General features: G+C 47.4%; 1 protein-coding gene across 1 annotated transcript in view; it reads right to left on the bottom strand.

Annotated features, from left to right (window-relative positions):
• The window catches only part of LAMA2 (laminin subunit alpha 2), a 464667-nt gene that overhangs the window by 19941 nt on the left and 430911 nt on the right, over positions 1–13815 (bottom strand). The window contains exons 55-56 of the mRNA XM_081941542.1: positions 6037–6185; positions 408–584 (exon numbers count right to left, since the gene is read on the bottom strand). Coding sequence (XP_081797668.1) covers positions 408–584; positions 6037–6185 — 326 coding nt within the window. The remainder of the gene's footprint in view (positions 1–407; positions 585–6036; positions 6186–13815) is intronic.

Raw genomic sequence — 13815 nt, 5'->3', positions numbered from 1 at the left:
TGAGCAGGCTGTATTTCATCCCAAATCCCATGAATATCGCTACAGGAAACAGAGGACGACCCTTTCATTTGCCCTCCAGACTGATCATGGAAAAAAAGGAAAGTCAGAAACACGTATCCTTCACATTCTACACAACTGAATTGAAAACCCATGATACTGCATTAATATTACACACTACTTGAGGTTTTTAAGAAGAGACTGGACAGCCACCTGTCTGAACTGGTGTAGCATCTCCTGCTTGAGCAGGTGGGCTGGACTAGAAGACCTCCAAGGTCCCTTCCAGCTCTAACCTGATTCTGATTTGAGTTTGGAAACAGTTATTTTAAATCTTCCCTTCATGTAAAATATGGGAAGCCACAAATATTTCAGAGTGATATATTTCTGGATCAGCATTAACATATACTTACACAGCATTGACAACCAGGTTCCATATACAGCCATCAAAGGCAGGTATGCTTTTAATTGGGGGTATGTGAAATTCAGGTGGTGTTCCTCCCACAAAAAGCCTTTTAATGGAGATAGCCTGGTCTGTTGGGAGACGTTGGGACTGTCTTCTGTCCTCATCTACTTGAATGGCAAACAGCCTGCAGAATTATGAAAAGCCCACCATTAGCAAATCACCCTGATTAAATACAACATTGCAATGATGGCCTTTAAAAAGCTGGAACTTTTGGTACAGTGAGAAAGAAGCATATGATTTTCCCCAAATCATGACTGTATAGAATTATACTGTTTGATCTTGTCTTCCCATTGATTTATAGAGTCCTTGAATCTGAGAGCTGACAAATTTAAATGAGCCAGGCTCTCTATGCACAAAATACCAGGATATAATAATTTAACAGTATGTTAGCATATTTAAGCCATAACTTCCCTGCAGTATTGCAAATTTCCTTCCTATCCTGGTTTACCATAGGAATAATATTTAACCAGTAACAAGTTACTAATGGACATATTCAAAACATATATAGAATACTAATGTTCCTTAGATTTATTTCATCTCTAGCTTAACAATCACTGTTAAATTCTCCTCCAAATTCTTTATTTTTTTAGATATATTGTTTCTTCAAAAATGGCTTAAATGGAATGAACATTAACATATTACTTGTTGATTTGGTAAAAACATTTCTAGAAAACTTATAGATGTTAACATTCCCAAAACTATGAATGCCAAAAGAGAACAATGGAATTTCAAGATATGTAAATAAATATATTCATAGTAAATATAATGAGCATGGAAATAGTCTGGTCCATTTACATGAGCTTTATGTTACCAATTCCTAATTTTAAAATTCAACAAAATTGCTATACATAACAAAGAGAACACAATCATTTTTTAGCATGGATCCAAGGGTGAAAATAAATCCTGAAGCCAAACATAATAGTAACTCAGCACTGAAAGAGGTTTTTCCACTCAGTTTATACAGAAGCTTAGAACAACAGTTTTCTTTCAACCTTTTACACTATGATTATGTACACTAAACCACGCTAGTTTTCAGAATAGGCATTGGGATAAAGCATTCACGTTTCCCTGTCCTTCCAAATGGGTGGTCCCATGCCAGATAATAGAATAATAAAAGCCTATTGTTCTTCTTAGACATTATTAGCAGGCACTAAGAGACAATCTTTATAGCAAAGCTAGAAATATATATAATGACTTATTAACATAGTTGCTGGTTAAATCTCTAATAATTTACATAGCACTTTGCTATTGTTGAATTTGTCCAAGAAAATGCTTATCCACAGGCAGAGAAGACCAGCACACAAAGAAAGAACTTCACTTGTCAATGTTATCACATAATTATCCTGGAATGGACAGCAATTAGTTCATAATTATATGGGCAATTAGTTTTCCAAAGAGTTTTCAAAAATGTACTGTACTTTTAATAAAATAAAGCCTGCGTGATAATTAGCAGATGGAGTAATTAGTGTAATAAATGATCTCTTTCCAGTTTTACAACAACCCAGTTTGTAAAAATCTGATGTTTGCTGTACATGTGGTTTGGATAAAGGCTTCTTTAAAGAATGAGCTTAGGATGTTTTTCTATCCACTAGAAAAAAAAGTATGAAGCCGTAATCAATGTTCCCTCTAATTTTTTTTCAGTGTGAGCAGAAAAGTATAGTCTTTGAGTGGCACATTTTTATGCCTGAGCACCTGAATTTTTTTCACAAATGTCACCTAAGACAACAACGAAATCAGTATTATTTGAAACTCAAAGTTATGTTTCTTCAAGGTACTCACTTAATTAAAAGTGTTATATAATGTCAGTATCACTTAACAACGCTCCTGCTTAGCAACCAAAATGTTTGCTCAGGAACTCTGGCATTTGAAGCACGCAAGTCTTAAAGCTGTCAAGTTACAAGACCCTTGCACCCCTAACCCTTTAGGAAAAAAAACCCCAGGGGTCTTCAAACCTGACAGCTTGAAGACTTGTGGACTTCAACTCCCAGAATTCCTCCTCCAGTCATGTTGGCTCAGGAACTCTAGCATTGAAGTGTGCAAGTCTTAAAGCTGTCAAGTTGCAAAACCCTTTGCACCCCTAACCCTTTAGGGAAAAAAAACCCCAGGGGTCTTCAAACCTGACAGCTTGAAGACTTGTGGACTTCAACTCCCAGAATTCCTCCTCCAGTCATGTTGGCTCAGGAACTCTGGCATTGAAGTGTGCAAGTCTTAAAGCTGTCAAGTTGCAAGACCCTTTGCACCCCTAACCCTTTAGGAAAAAAAAACCCAGGGGTCTTCAAACCTGACAGCTTGAAGACTTGTGGACTTCAACTCCCAGAATTCCTCCTCCAGTCATGTTGTGGCGACGTCATCTGCGTGGATCCATCTTCAGCTTTTTTCACAGGGGGCAGGGCTGCTGCTGAAGATGCCGACGAGCCCTTGCCGCCACCAGAATAACAGCTGCCTTCTCCTCCTCCTCCAACAGCACCACTACATTTGGAGTAAAGCCGCCAAAGCTCCCGCTGGCGCCCCCCTCCACTCGGAGCACCGCGTTACCCCTGCTGCCTTCTCTGCCGCCGCCATGCTTTTGAGAAGCCATAAAGCCTTTTTCCCCTGCTCCTGCCCCCCCGCCACCTTCCTACTGGCTCCCGCGGCCTCATGGCTCCTCAAAAGCACAGCAGAGGAGGAGGGGGCAGGGTAATGCGGGGCCCAACTCAGGTGCTCTGAATGGAGGGGGAGGCGCCGCTGCCATGGGCAGGGGCGCTGGCGGGAGCTTTGGCGCCTTCACCTCTGCCGCAGCGTTGGGTGCTGTTAGAGGAGGAGGAGGCGGCAGTAGATATTCCGGTAGCGGCAGGGGCTTTACTTTAGCTGCAGCGCCGGGTGCAAGCAGCTAGGATTGGCCACCCACAAAGGACCTCCTCCCCGGGCTTGCTTTCCTGGCGTCAGTCGCCCCGCGCTCACCAAAACAAGTCCGGGGAGGTCCTTTGCGGGCGGCCAGTTCTAGCCGTCTGCAAAGGACCTCCCCAGCCTCCGGCGCCTGTGACAGCAGAAAGCACTGTGCGGCAGTTGGAAACTGCTGTGCGGTGCTTTCTTGCCACCTGCGCGGGCGCGCAGCCGCGCACCTTAGAGGGAACAGTGGCCATAATAACTACAAACTGTCCTTGTACGTAAACATATCAACATAGTCTTATTTCAATTTACATTGCTAAAATAAATGATGTATTGTTTGGGATTTTAAATTACTAGTGGTGTTATTGTAGTACTATCAATATATCAATTTCCTTATTATCAGTGAAATATTAAGAAAAATTTTAGCAACTGGAAATTTAATGAAATTGATGATTGCTGCCAGTACAGATGGTAACATTTTCAAGGAAGATATATAGACAGAGGATAGATAGATAGATAGATAGATGGATGGATGGATGGATGGATGATAGGTAGGAGACAGAGGAAGAGAGTTTGGATAGGCACTCCTTAGACTTTCCCAGGGCATATCTGTTAGGTTGAGGGTATTAAGGGCTCAGTATCTCATGATTCTGTCTGTTGTATAAGCAAATAAAGAACTGAACTCTGGCTGAACTGTTCCACATCCTTCTTGGGCTTAGCCTGATGCTGGGTCTGAGAAGGAAGCAGGCAAGCAGTCAAAAGCTTTTCAAATCCATTGCTGGCTTTAGCCACAATTTTATGGATATTTAGTGGTCTGGCAATCAATTCTGTCTTTTTTCTTCTTCTGCTGGGCATTTCCTGTGTTCATTATACTGTATTTATTTCACTAATGGTGGGTACAAAAGGGAATGGACTTGTATTGTTGACAGGTGACCAGAGTATCTTGTCTTAACATATGGTGCATTTTTGAAACTGCTGTGGTGCAATGCATTAAAATAACACTCGGCTTGGGGGGGGGGGGGGAAACAGTGGCAAGGTTATTTGTGTCCTTCCCAAACTTACACAGTCATTGCTGACATATTTTTTAAAGGTTACAGAAGAACTCAGCTATATATACCATAGATGCAGTGAGAAACCAGTTTAAAAACTTTTTCAGAGCATCTTAAGATTACTTGAACACAGAAGAGCTCAACTATATATCATACATGCAGTGAGAAACCAGTTTTAAAAAAAACTTTCTCAGAGCAAAAGATCATAACATATATCCTGTTATGATCAAAGGAAGCTTCTAATCTATATAGGGTCATAATGTATTCCTCTTCTTTCCTTAAGCCACCATCACTTATTTTCTTGTGGCTTATGTATATCCTAACTTAGCTGCAAAAAGAATTGCAGCTGGCATTACCTCCTTCTACGAAGAGTCTCATTGCTCTATAAACCTAATTTGGAAATGGTTGCATATGGAAATGCTTCTGCGAGGTTATCGGATTGAGGCTGGGAGAAAAAAAATCCCACAATGGGAGCAAAGAGGGATTTCTCTATTTCTTTGCTAACTTTTAGTAGCAATTTGGATTTTTTCAGCCCAGATGTCTCAGCCCTAGCTTCTTGCTTCTCTGTTGAACAACAATTGAAGGGAAACCAGGAGAAACGAAGGGCAAAGTAATTGCCGTAATTCAGTACTGCATTTGTATCAATATCTTTTTCTTGAGTCACTTTCTTCCCTTGTGTATGAGGGCATATCAATCATGGCTTTGATGCCTGGCTCAGAAAACCATGATCCCATTTTTTCTTTTCTTTTTCTGCTTGGCAATCCACATTCTCTTTCTCTTCAGTAACGTTTTACAAATAGCATATAAATATAGAGAAGTTTAATTTCTGGTCAGTTAGACCCTGCTGTTACTTTGGCTTCTTACTGGAAGTTGTTCTTTGATATTAGCTCAGGATCCAATTCCTTGGCTACACTTTCAGTGCATTTACAAAAGGTATCTAAGTTTAAACAAAGCCATTTAGATTTACATTTAGTACTTCACTCCTCTACTCGCAATAAAATATCTTATGCCACCAGGCTTGAAATTCTGGGCTTGGACAACCTAGAACTATGCCAACTAAGGTCTGACCTAAGCATAGTACACAAAATTGTCTGCTACAACGTCCTACCTATCAATGCCTACTTCAGCTTCAATCGTAATAATACATGGGCAAAAAATAGATACAAACTCAAGGTAAACTGCTCCAAACTCGACTGCAGAAAATATGACTTCAGCAACAGAGTGGTCAATGACTGGAATGCACTACCCAACTCTGTTGTTACATCCTCAAACCCCCATAACTTTAACCTTAAACTGTCTAGGGTGGACCTCATCCTTTTCCTAAGAGGTCCTTAAGGGGGCATGCATAAGCGCACCAGCGTGCCTACCATCCCTGTCCTATTGTCCCCATTTATTCGTACCCATTTCTTGTGTTCATGTCCATACTTATACCTGTTATCTCGTACATGTTTGACAAACTAAGTGAAAGAAAAGAAAAGAAAGAAAGAAAGGAAACCTGAAGCAGTAATGCCTACACTAAAGCATAACCTGGGTAGCAATAAAAGATGACTTTTAAATGAAAACTACACAGTGATTTCATTCTTCTCTCTTACAGTTTCAGGCGCCTGCCAGAAAAATAGAGGGATCATCATGCAGAACCCCTAATTTCTGATTTATTACCCTCCAAGTCTCTCCAACCAAAGGGAGTGTTCTTTGCCATCATGAAACTGGCCAGACTCAGGTTTCACAACAATCCTGCGTGGTTCTCTTACTCCAGTAGAAATATGTACTTCAAGTCGACCTCCATTCAGGAATACAGCATAATACACCTGTGAGGAACCACAAGCATTTCAGCAAAAAGTCTTTATTCCTAATTTTATGCTTTTATAATCATTTTCTCCAAGGCAACACAGACTCCTTTGCTGGTAATTCAGAAAAGGACACACAGGGGAAAAACCCATTACTGTATTAGTCAAATAACACACAAGTTTAATAACTTTTTGTTGTTAAATCTGGAGAACCTGACTAGTTTCAGCTACCAGCAATGATTTGAAGGTATGGTGGAGTTCTAATCTGGATTATTGTACTGATTTCATCAAAAAGGGAAGGGAATATGTATGTGTTGTGGCCCAGCCGGTGCCGGTGCCGCTGCCACCAGACTCCGACAGCGAGGTGTCCTCTGAGTCGGCTCAAGAGGAGGTGGGGGACCCTGGACAGGGTTCCGATGCTGAGCAGGGCGCAGAGAGGCTGGTTGGCCACCAGGGGGCGCCTGAGGCATGGAGCAGTGGTGAAAGCCAAAGGAAGGGGGCTCCTGATGTCATGCCTTGGAGCAGTGGAGAGGAGTCACAGGACAGTGAGTCAGACAGCAGTGAGCTATTAGATGCTCGTTACCGACGTGCTACCCGGCGTAAGGAGCAATTGAGCAATTACCGGAGGTAATGGCTCTCAGCTGCTGATCATTAGACTCCTCTCCAGACTATAAAGGGACTGCTTGTGGACACACCCTTTGCAGGAATCAACTGATCATTGGAGTTGGAGAAGCTCAGATCTGTGTCGTACTTTGGCAGGCTGGATTGCTGCTAAAGATTTTACCTGGATTACTGTCAATCTGTTCCCTGGACCTTGGCTGCTAAGGTGATTATCTGGAGCTTGGTAGCTGGATTGCTGCCAAGGGGTGTCGCTGTAGCTGGATTGCTGCCCAGAGTGCTATCTTGACCTTGGCAGTCTGGATTGCTGCCAAGGTGGAACCTGTATGTCAATAAACATCTTTGAAGAGACTTTGTGTCGGAGTGTCTTGGTATACAAGAGGAGGGGGTCAGAACAGATTGATTCCTGCCCCAAACAAAACTCCATTAAGTTGCAATGGAGCAACTACAAGCTGAGATGGCCCAGTTGGCTCAACTGATTGCTTTGCTGGCTGGTCAGGTCTCTCAGCTCCAGGGGCTTGCAAACCCCCTCCAGCCAAGGAGGAAATGTCCAGTGGCTACACCAGACAAGTTTGATGGCAAACAAGCAATGTTTGCAGCGTTCCTGGGCCAATGCCAGCTGTTTATCAGCTTGAGAGCGGAGGACTTTCCCACTGACCGGACGAAGGTGGGATTTATCATCAGCTTGCTCTCAGGCACAGCAGCGAGGTGGGCCACTCCATTGCTCTCCCAACCGAGCCCCCTGCTGGACGATTTTCAGGGTTTTTGTAACCATCTCCGGCTGATGTTTGAAGATCCCATTAAGGGGGAAACAGCCACCAGACTCCTGAAAGAGTTGCACCAGGGGCGTGGTTCTTTGCAGGATTATGTCAGCGAATTCCGGCTGCTTAGTCAGGACTCTGCTTGGAATGAGCCAGCCCTTATGGACACTTTCCAGGACGGCCTATCAGATGGCCTGCAGGACGAGCTTGTGAGGGTGGACAGGCCTCCAACGTTCGACGCGTTGGTTCATTTGTGCCTCCGGATAGACGCCCGGCTGCAGAGGCGGAGGCCTCGCCGCGTGTCCCAGGAGACCAGTAGGGTGCCGGTCCCTCACGAGACTGCAGTTGCACGGGAGGAGCCCATGGAGTTGGGTGCCGCCAAACCCCGCTTGTTGCGCACGGAGATGGACAGACGGCGTGCAGGGGGGTTGTGTTTCTACTGTGGGGATTTTGGACACTTGGCTTTGGTTTGCCCCAAAAAGGGTAGGGGGGCTGTGCGGACTGCGGCCTCCCCTCAGCAACGTGTCGGGAAACGGGCGGGGCCCAATCTGAGGGAGACTTCGGGTCGGGCACAGGCCGGAACAGAGGCGGAGGGGCCTCCACGACATCTGATTCTTGCAGCGCACATTCTCTTGTCGGGTAGTCCGCAGGGAATTCCAGCCCATGCCTTGGTCGATTCCGGGGCTACCACGAATTTTATGGATGCAGCGTTTGTCACGAAATATCACGTCCCTCTGTGCCCGGTAGACCCTCCGATGCGAGTGGAGACCATTGACGGCCGGGTGCTTCTGTCTGGACCCATCAAGAATGCTACGCAGCCTTTGTGCCTGATCCTCGGGGAGCATGAGGAGGCCATTCAATTTTACGTGGCTTCGGGTCTGCATTTCCCCGTGGTGTTGGGCTTGGCTTGGCTGCGGGCGCACGATCCCCAGATCTACTGGTCGCAGAACCGCATCTCGTTCCCGTCCTTGCAATGCGTGGACCATACCCGTCATGTTTGCGCGGCTCAGGTGCCCAGTTCGGCCGAGGTGACAGTGCCGCCGGATTTAGCGGAGTTCGCGGACGTGTTTAGCGAGCAGGAGGCGGATCAACTGCCACCGCACCGGCCTTACGACTGTCCCATTGACCTGGTACCTGATGCGAAACTCCCGACGGGCCGCCTATACTCCATGTCTGAACCGGAGTTGGCCGCATTGCGGGACTTCCTTGACAAGAACCTGGCCCGGGGTTTTATCCGGCCTTCGTCTTCGCCCTTGTCTGCCCCGGTTTTGTTCGTCAAAAAGAAGACCGGGGATCTAAGACTTTGTTGCGATTACCGGCGCTTGAATGCCATCACGATCCGTAATCGCTACCCGTTGCCTCTGATTCCCGAGTTGTTGGAGCGGCTCCGGGAGGCCGTGGTGTTTACAAAACTGGACTTACGTGGAGCTTACAATCTGGTTCGAGTCAGGGCGGGGGACGAATGGAAGACAGCTTTTGGCACCCGATATGGACATTTTGAGTATACGGTCATGCCGTTCGGGTTGACCAATGCCCCAGCTGTCTTCCAACATTTTATGAACGATATCTTTCGGGACCTTTTGGATCAGTTTGTCGTCATCTACCTGGACGACATCTTGATCTACTCTACATCTCGGAAGGATCACCAACAGCACTTGCGTCAGGTCTTGCAGCGCCTTCGAAAGCATCGCTTGTTTGCCAAGCTGGAGAAGTGTCAGTTCTGGCAGACCACCATCGAGTTCCTGGGGCACCGTATATCCCCTGAAGGAATTGCGATGGAGCCAGGCAAGGTGGAAGCATTACGAAGTTGGCAATCTCCTCGACGGATGAAAGACGTTCAGAGACTCCTCGGGTTTGCCAACTACTACCGGTCCTTCATCCCCGGCTTTGCTTTCTTGACCGCGCCCCTCACTCGGCTCCTGCAAAAGAAAGTGCCGTTTCACTGGGGGTCCACGGAACAACAAGCGTTCGTGGCCTTGAAGCGCGCTTTTACAAAGGAGCCGATCTTGAAACACCCTGATCCCCATCGCCCCTTTGTAGTCGAGGCGGATGCGTCCGACATCGCGGTGGGGGCGGTGTTATTGCAGGCTCACGCCCCTGATGGCACCCTTTTCCCTTGCGCCTATTACTCTCGGAAACTCAATCCTTCCGAGCGCAATTATACCATCTGGGAGAAGGAGTTGCTGGCTATCAAGGCGGCGTTCGAAGCCTGGCGACATCACCTGGAGGGGGCCAGGCATCAGGTCGAAGTCCGGACAGATCATCGGAATCTGGAGTTTTTGACAACAGCCCGGAAGCTCAATCAGCGCCAGATCCGGTGGTCTCTGTTTTTTGCCCGGTTCCACTTCAAGGTCACGTATATCCCCAGTGCCTTGAACCAGAGGGCGGATGCCCTATCTAGAAAGCCGGAGTACTCAGACCCTGCTGACTCACTGCCCCCCCGGACGGTCCTACCCGTCGAGTCCTTCGCTGCAATCCAGGAACCCGTGGATTTACGGTCGTTGATACGGAATGCGCAGCGAAACGACGAGTGGGTAGAACAACGGCGGGCAGAGGTAGGGCCAACATCCCCGTGGACCTTTGACGAGGACCTTTTGAGGTATCGGGATCGGCTCTACGTGCCTGCAGGACCACTCCGTGGTTTGGTTCTCTCCCAATGTCATGACACTCCGGCAGCGGGACACTTTGGCCTGTTCAAAACTTTGCACCTGGTTTCCCGTACGTTTTGGTGGCCTCGCCTGCGACACGACGTGCAGACGTACGTCACGTCATGTGTGCAGTGTCGACAGGCCAAATCAGCGACGGGAGCTCCTCCAGGATTGCTACAGCCATTGCCGACCCCGGACAGACCCTGGGGAGCCGTGTCCATGGACTTCTTGACGGAACTGCCTCCGTCGTCCGGTTTCACTACGGTCCTAGTGGTGGTGGACATGCTCACCAAGATGGCGCATTTCATCCCCTGCCGGAGATTGCCGACAGCCCGCGCCACCGCCCGCATGTTCATCCAGCACGTGTTCCGGCTGCACGGCCTACCTGACCGGGTCGTCTCCGATCGTGGTACACAATTCACGGCCCAGTTCTGGAAAGGGCTGATGGCCGCTCTTGACGTTCAAGTTTGTCTGTCCTCGGCGCACCATCCCGAAACCGATGGAGGGACGGAGAAGGTGATTGGGATTCTGGAACAATATCTGCGCTGCTTCGTGAACCAGCAGCAGAACAATTGGGCGGAGTACCTCGCCGTGGCGGAGTTTGCGTTCAACAACTCGCAGCACTCCTCCACACGGATGACGCCTTTCATGGCGAACGTCGGGTACCACCCACGTTTTTTCCCTCTCACCCCCATGGACTCTCCGGTCCCCGCAGCGCAGGATTTCCTCTCTGAGCTTCAGGCGGTTCACCAGATGGTGCGCCGCTACTTGAATCAGGCGAAGGAGGATTACAAGAGGGTGGCGGACAGGTCTCGCCGTGCGGTGCCGGAATTGGCCGTGGGTGATCGCGTGTGGTTGTCCACGCGGCATCTTCCGTCCCACCGGCCTATGAGGAAGTTGGACCACCGGTATCTGGGGCCGTTCCCTGTGGAGGCCGTTATCAATCCAGTGGCCTATCGCCTGACCCTCCCGCGCTCGATGCGAGTACACCCGGTGTTCCATCGCTCGCTCCTGATCCCTGAGCGGTCGGATTGTCCTCTCCGACATCCCTCTTCGCCCCTGCCGTCGTCGCCTGAGGTGCATGCACGGCCATTGCACAGAGTGACCCGGATCCGTGACTCGAGATGGCTCAAGGGTCGGTTCCAGTATTTGGTCGACTGGGCGGACGAGGACTCGGACGGTGGGACCTGGACCGATGCGACGGCTGTGCATGCTCCAGCTTTGGTGCGGGCCTATCATGGACGTTTTCCCTCCCGACCGCATCCCGAGCGTCAGGCCCGGGGGAAGGGCCCTGCGGTGAGGGATAGTGTTGTGGCCCAGCCGGTGCCGGTGCCGCTGCCACCAGACTCCGACAGCGAGGTGTCCTCTGAGTCGGCTCAAGAGGAGGTGGGGGACCCTGGACAGGGTTCCGATGCTGAGCAGGGCGCAGAGAGGCTGGTTGGCCACCAGGGGGCGCCTGAGGCATGGAGCAGTGGTGAAAGCCAAAGGAAGGGGGCTCCTGATGTCATGCCTTGGAGCAGTGGAGAGGAGTCACAGGACAGTGAGTCAGACAGCAGTGAGCTATTAGATGCTCGTTACCGACGTGCTACCCGGCGTAAGGAGCAATTGAGCAATTACCGGAGGTAATGGCTCTCAGCTGCTGATCATTAGACTCCTCTCCAGACTATAAAGGGACTGCTTGTGGACACACCCTTTGCAGGAATCAACTGATCATTGGAGTTGGAGAAGCTCAGATCTGTGTCGTACTTTGGCAGGCTGGATTGCTGCTAAAGATTTTACCTGGATTACTGTCAATCTGTTCCCTGGACCTTGGCTGCTAAGGTGATTATCTGGAGCTTGGTAGCTGGATTGCTGCCAAGGGGTGTCGCTGTAGCTGGATTGCTGCCCAGAGTGCTATCTTGACCTTGGCAGTCTGGATTGCTGCCAAGGTGGAACCTGTATGTCAATAAACATCTTTGAAGAGACTTTGTGTCGGAGTGTCTTGGTATACAAGAGGAGGGGGTCAGAACATGTATGTATCATCTGCAAATATTACTGAAAACCAGAGTTTGAATTGTATTCCTTCCATTGCTTCTAAAAGTGTTATTAAAGGTAAAGGTTCCCCTTGCACATACAGTATGTACTAGTCATTCCTGACTCTAGGGGGCAGTGCCCATCTCTGTTTCAAATCCGAAGAGCCAGCACTGTCTGAAGATGTTTCCTTGGTCATGTGGCTGGCATGACTAAATGCCAAAGGCCCACGGAGCATTGTTACCTTCCCACCAAAGGTGGTTCCTATTTTTCTACTTGCTTTTTTTACATGCTTTTGAACTGCTAGATTGGCAGAAGCTGGGACAAGTAACAGGAGCTCACTCCGTTATGCAGCACTAGGGATTCGAACCACCGAGGTCCCAAACTTTCTGGTCAACAAGCTCAGCATCTTAGCCACTGAGCCACCACCTGCAAAAGTGTAATTAATATTTCCCTAAACAGCTCTTCTAAATTCTTACCTAAATCATATACTAAAGGAGCAGTGTGTGTGTGTGTGTGTGTGTGTACATACCTACCTGCCTGCCTACTACTTTAATCACACACTGAATTAAGACTGTTTTTAGCTTTGATAAGAGATGGATATTGTAGAGCAGGAGTGTCAAATTCACATCATCAGGCATCATTACATGACGTATCACAACTGTTTTCCCCTTCGCTAACCCGGGCGTGGGTGTGGCCAGCGTGTAACGCATCTGGCTTATCGGCCACAAGTTTGACAGTCCTGCTGTAGACACTAGAATGCTCTGGTTACTGTTTTTTTTCTCTTTTGTTGTGTCAATTTTCAGTTTAAAATGTATGTGAATCCCCCCCCCCCAAATATATTGCTATAGTTACTTTATCCTGAAATAATGAGTCTACCATGAATTTCATTCTAATATGATTATTGTTTTTTAAAGCCAAGATTGCATCCTGAAGTTCAGGAAAGTGCAAAAACCAAGGGGTAATTCCATTCCATTCAAGAAATACAGACAACATTAATTTTTTGAGATGAAAATGGAATTAGTTTTTCAAGTGTCCCACTTTAAGCTTGTTGTCTCAATCTTTTATTTCCCCATTATTTTCAGTGCAAAAAGCACAAGAACATTACATTTAATTATAAATTTGGATATCTACATAACATAATTAACTGTAATAAAGGAATCATTTAAAATACACAACAGAATAGATGCAAACATCTCATACAACATTTTGGAGGCCTCTTTCCATTGTGCTGGTTCCTCCTCTTAGACTAAAATATACCAATATTATATGGTGGAGGGTTTTTTTGGGGGGGGGCGGGGTACTTCATGTCTACTGCCTGGCTAGTCAATTAGCACTTTGGCAAGATTTTGGAAGTGAAGAACAGAGTTGGAAGGGACCCTGGAGGTCTTATCCACCCTCCTGCTCAGGCAGGAGACCCTATATCATTTCAGACAAATGGTTGTCCAGTCTCTTCTTAAAAACTTCCGGTGATGGAGCAACCACAATTTCTGAAGGCAACCCAATTCCACTGGTTAACTGTTCTCAGGAAATTACTCCTTAGTTTTAGCTTGATTCTCTACTTGATTAGTTTCCATCCAATGCTTCTCATCTTGCCTTCTGATGCTTTGGAAA

This window comes from Natrix helvetica, assembly GCF_964273705.1.
Source record: "Natrix helvetica genome assembly, chromosome: 2".
In the NCBI taxonomy this organism is placed as follows: Eukaryota; Metazoa; Chordata; class Lepidosauria; order Squamata; family Natricidae; genus Natrix; species Natrix helvetica.
This window is presented reverse-complemented; position numbering and strand designations above follow the sequence as displayed.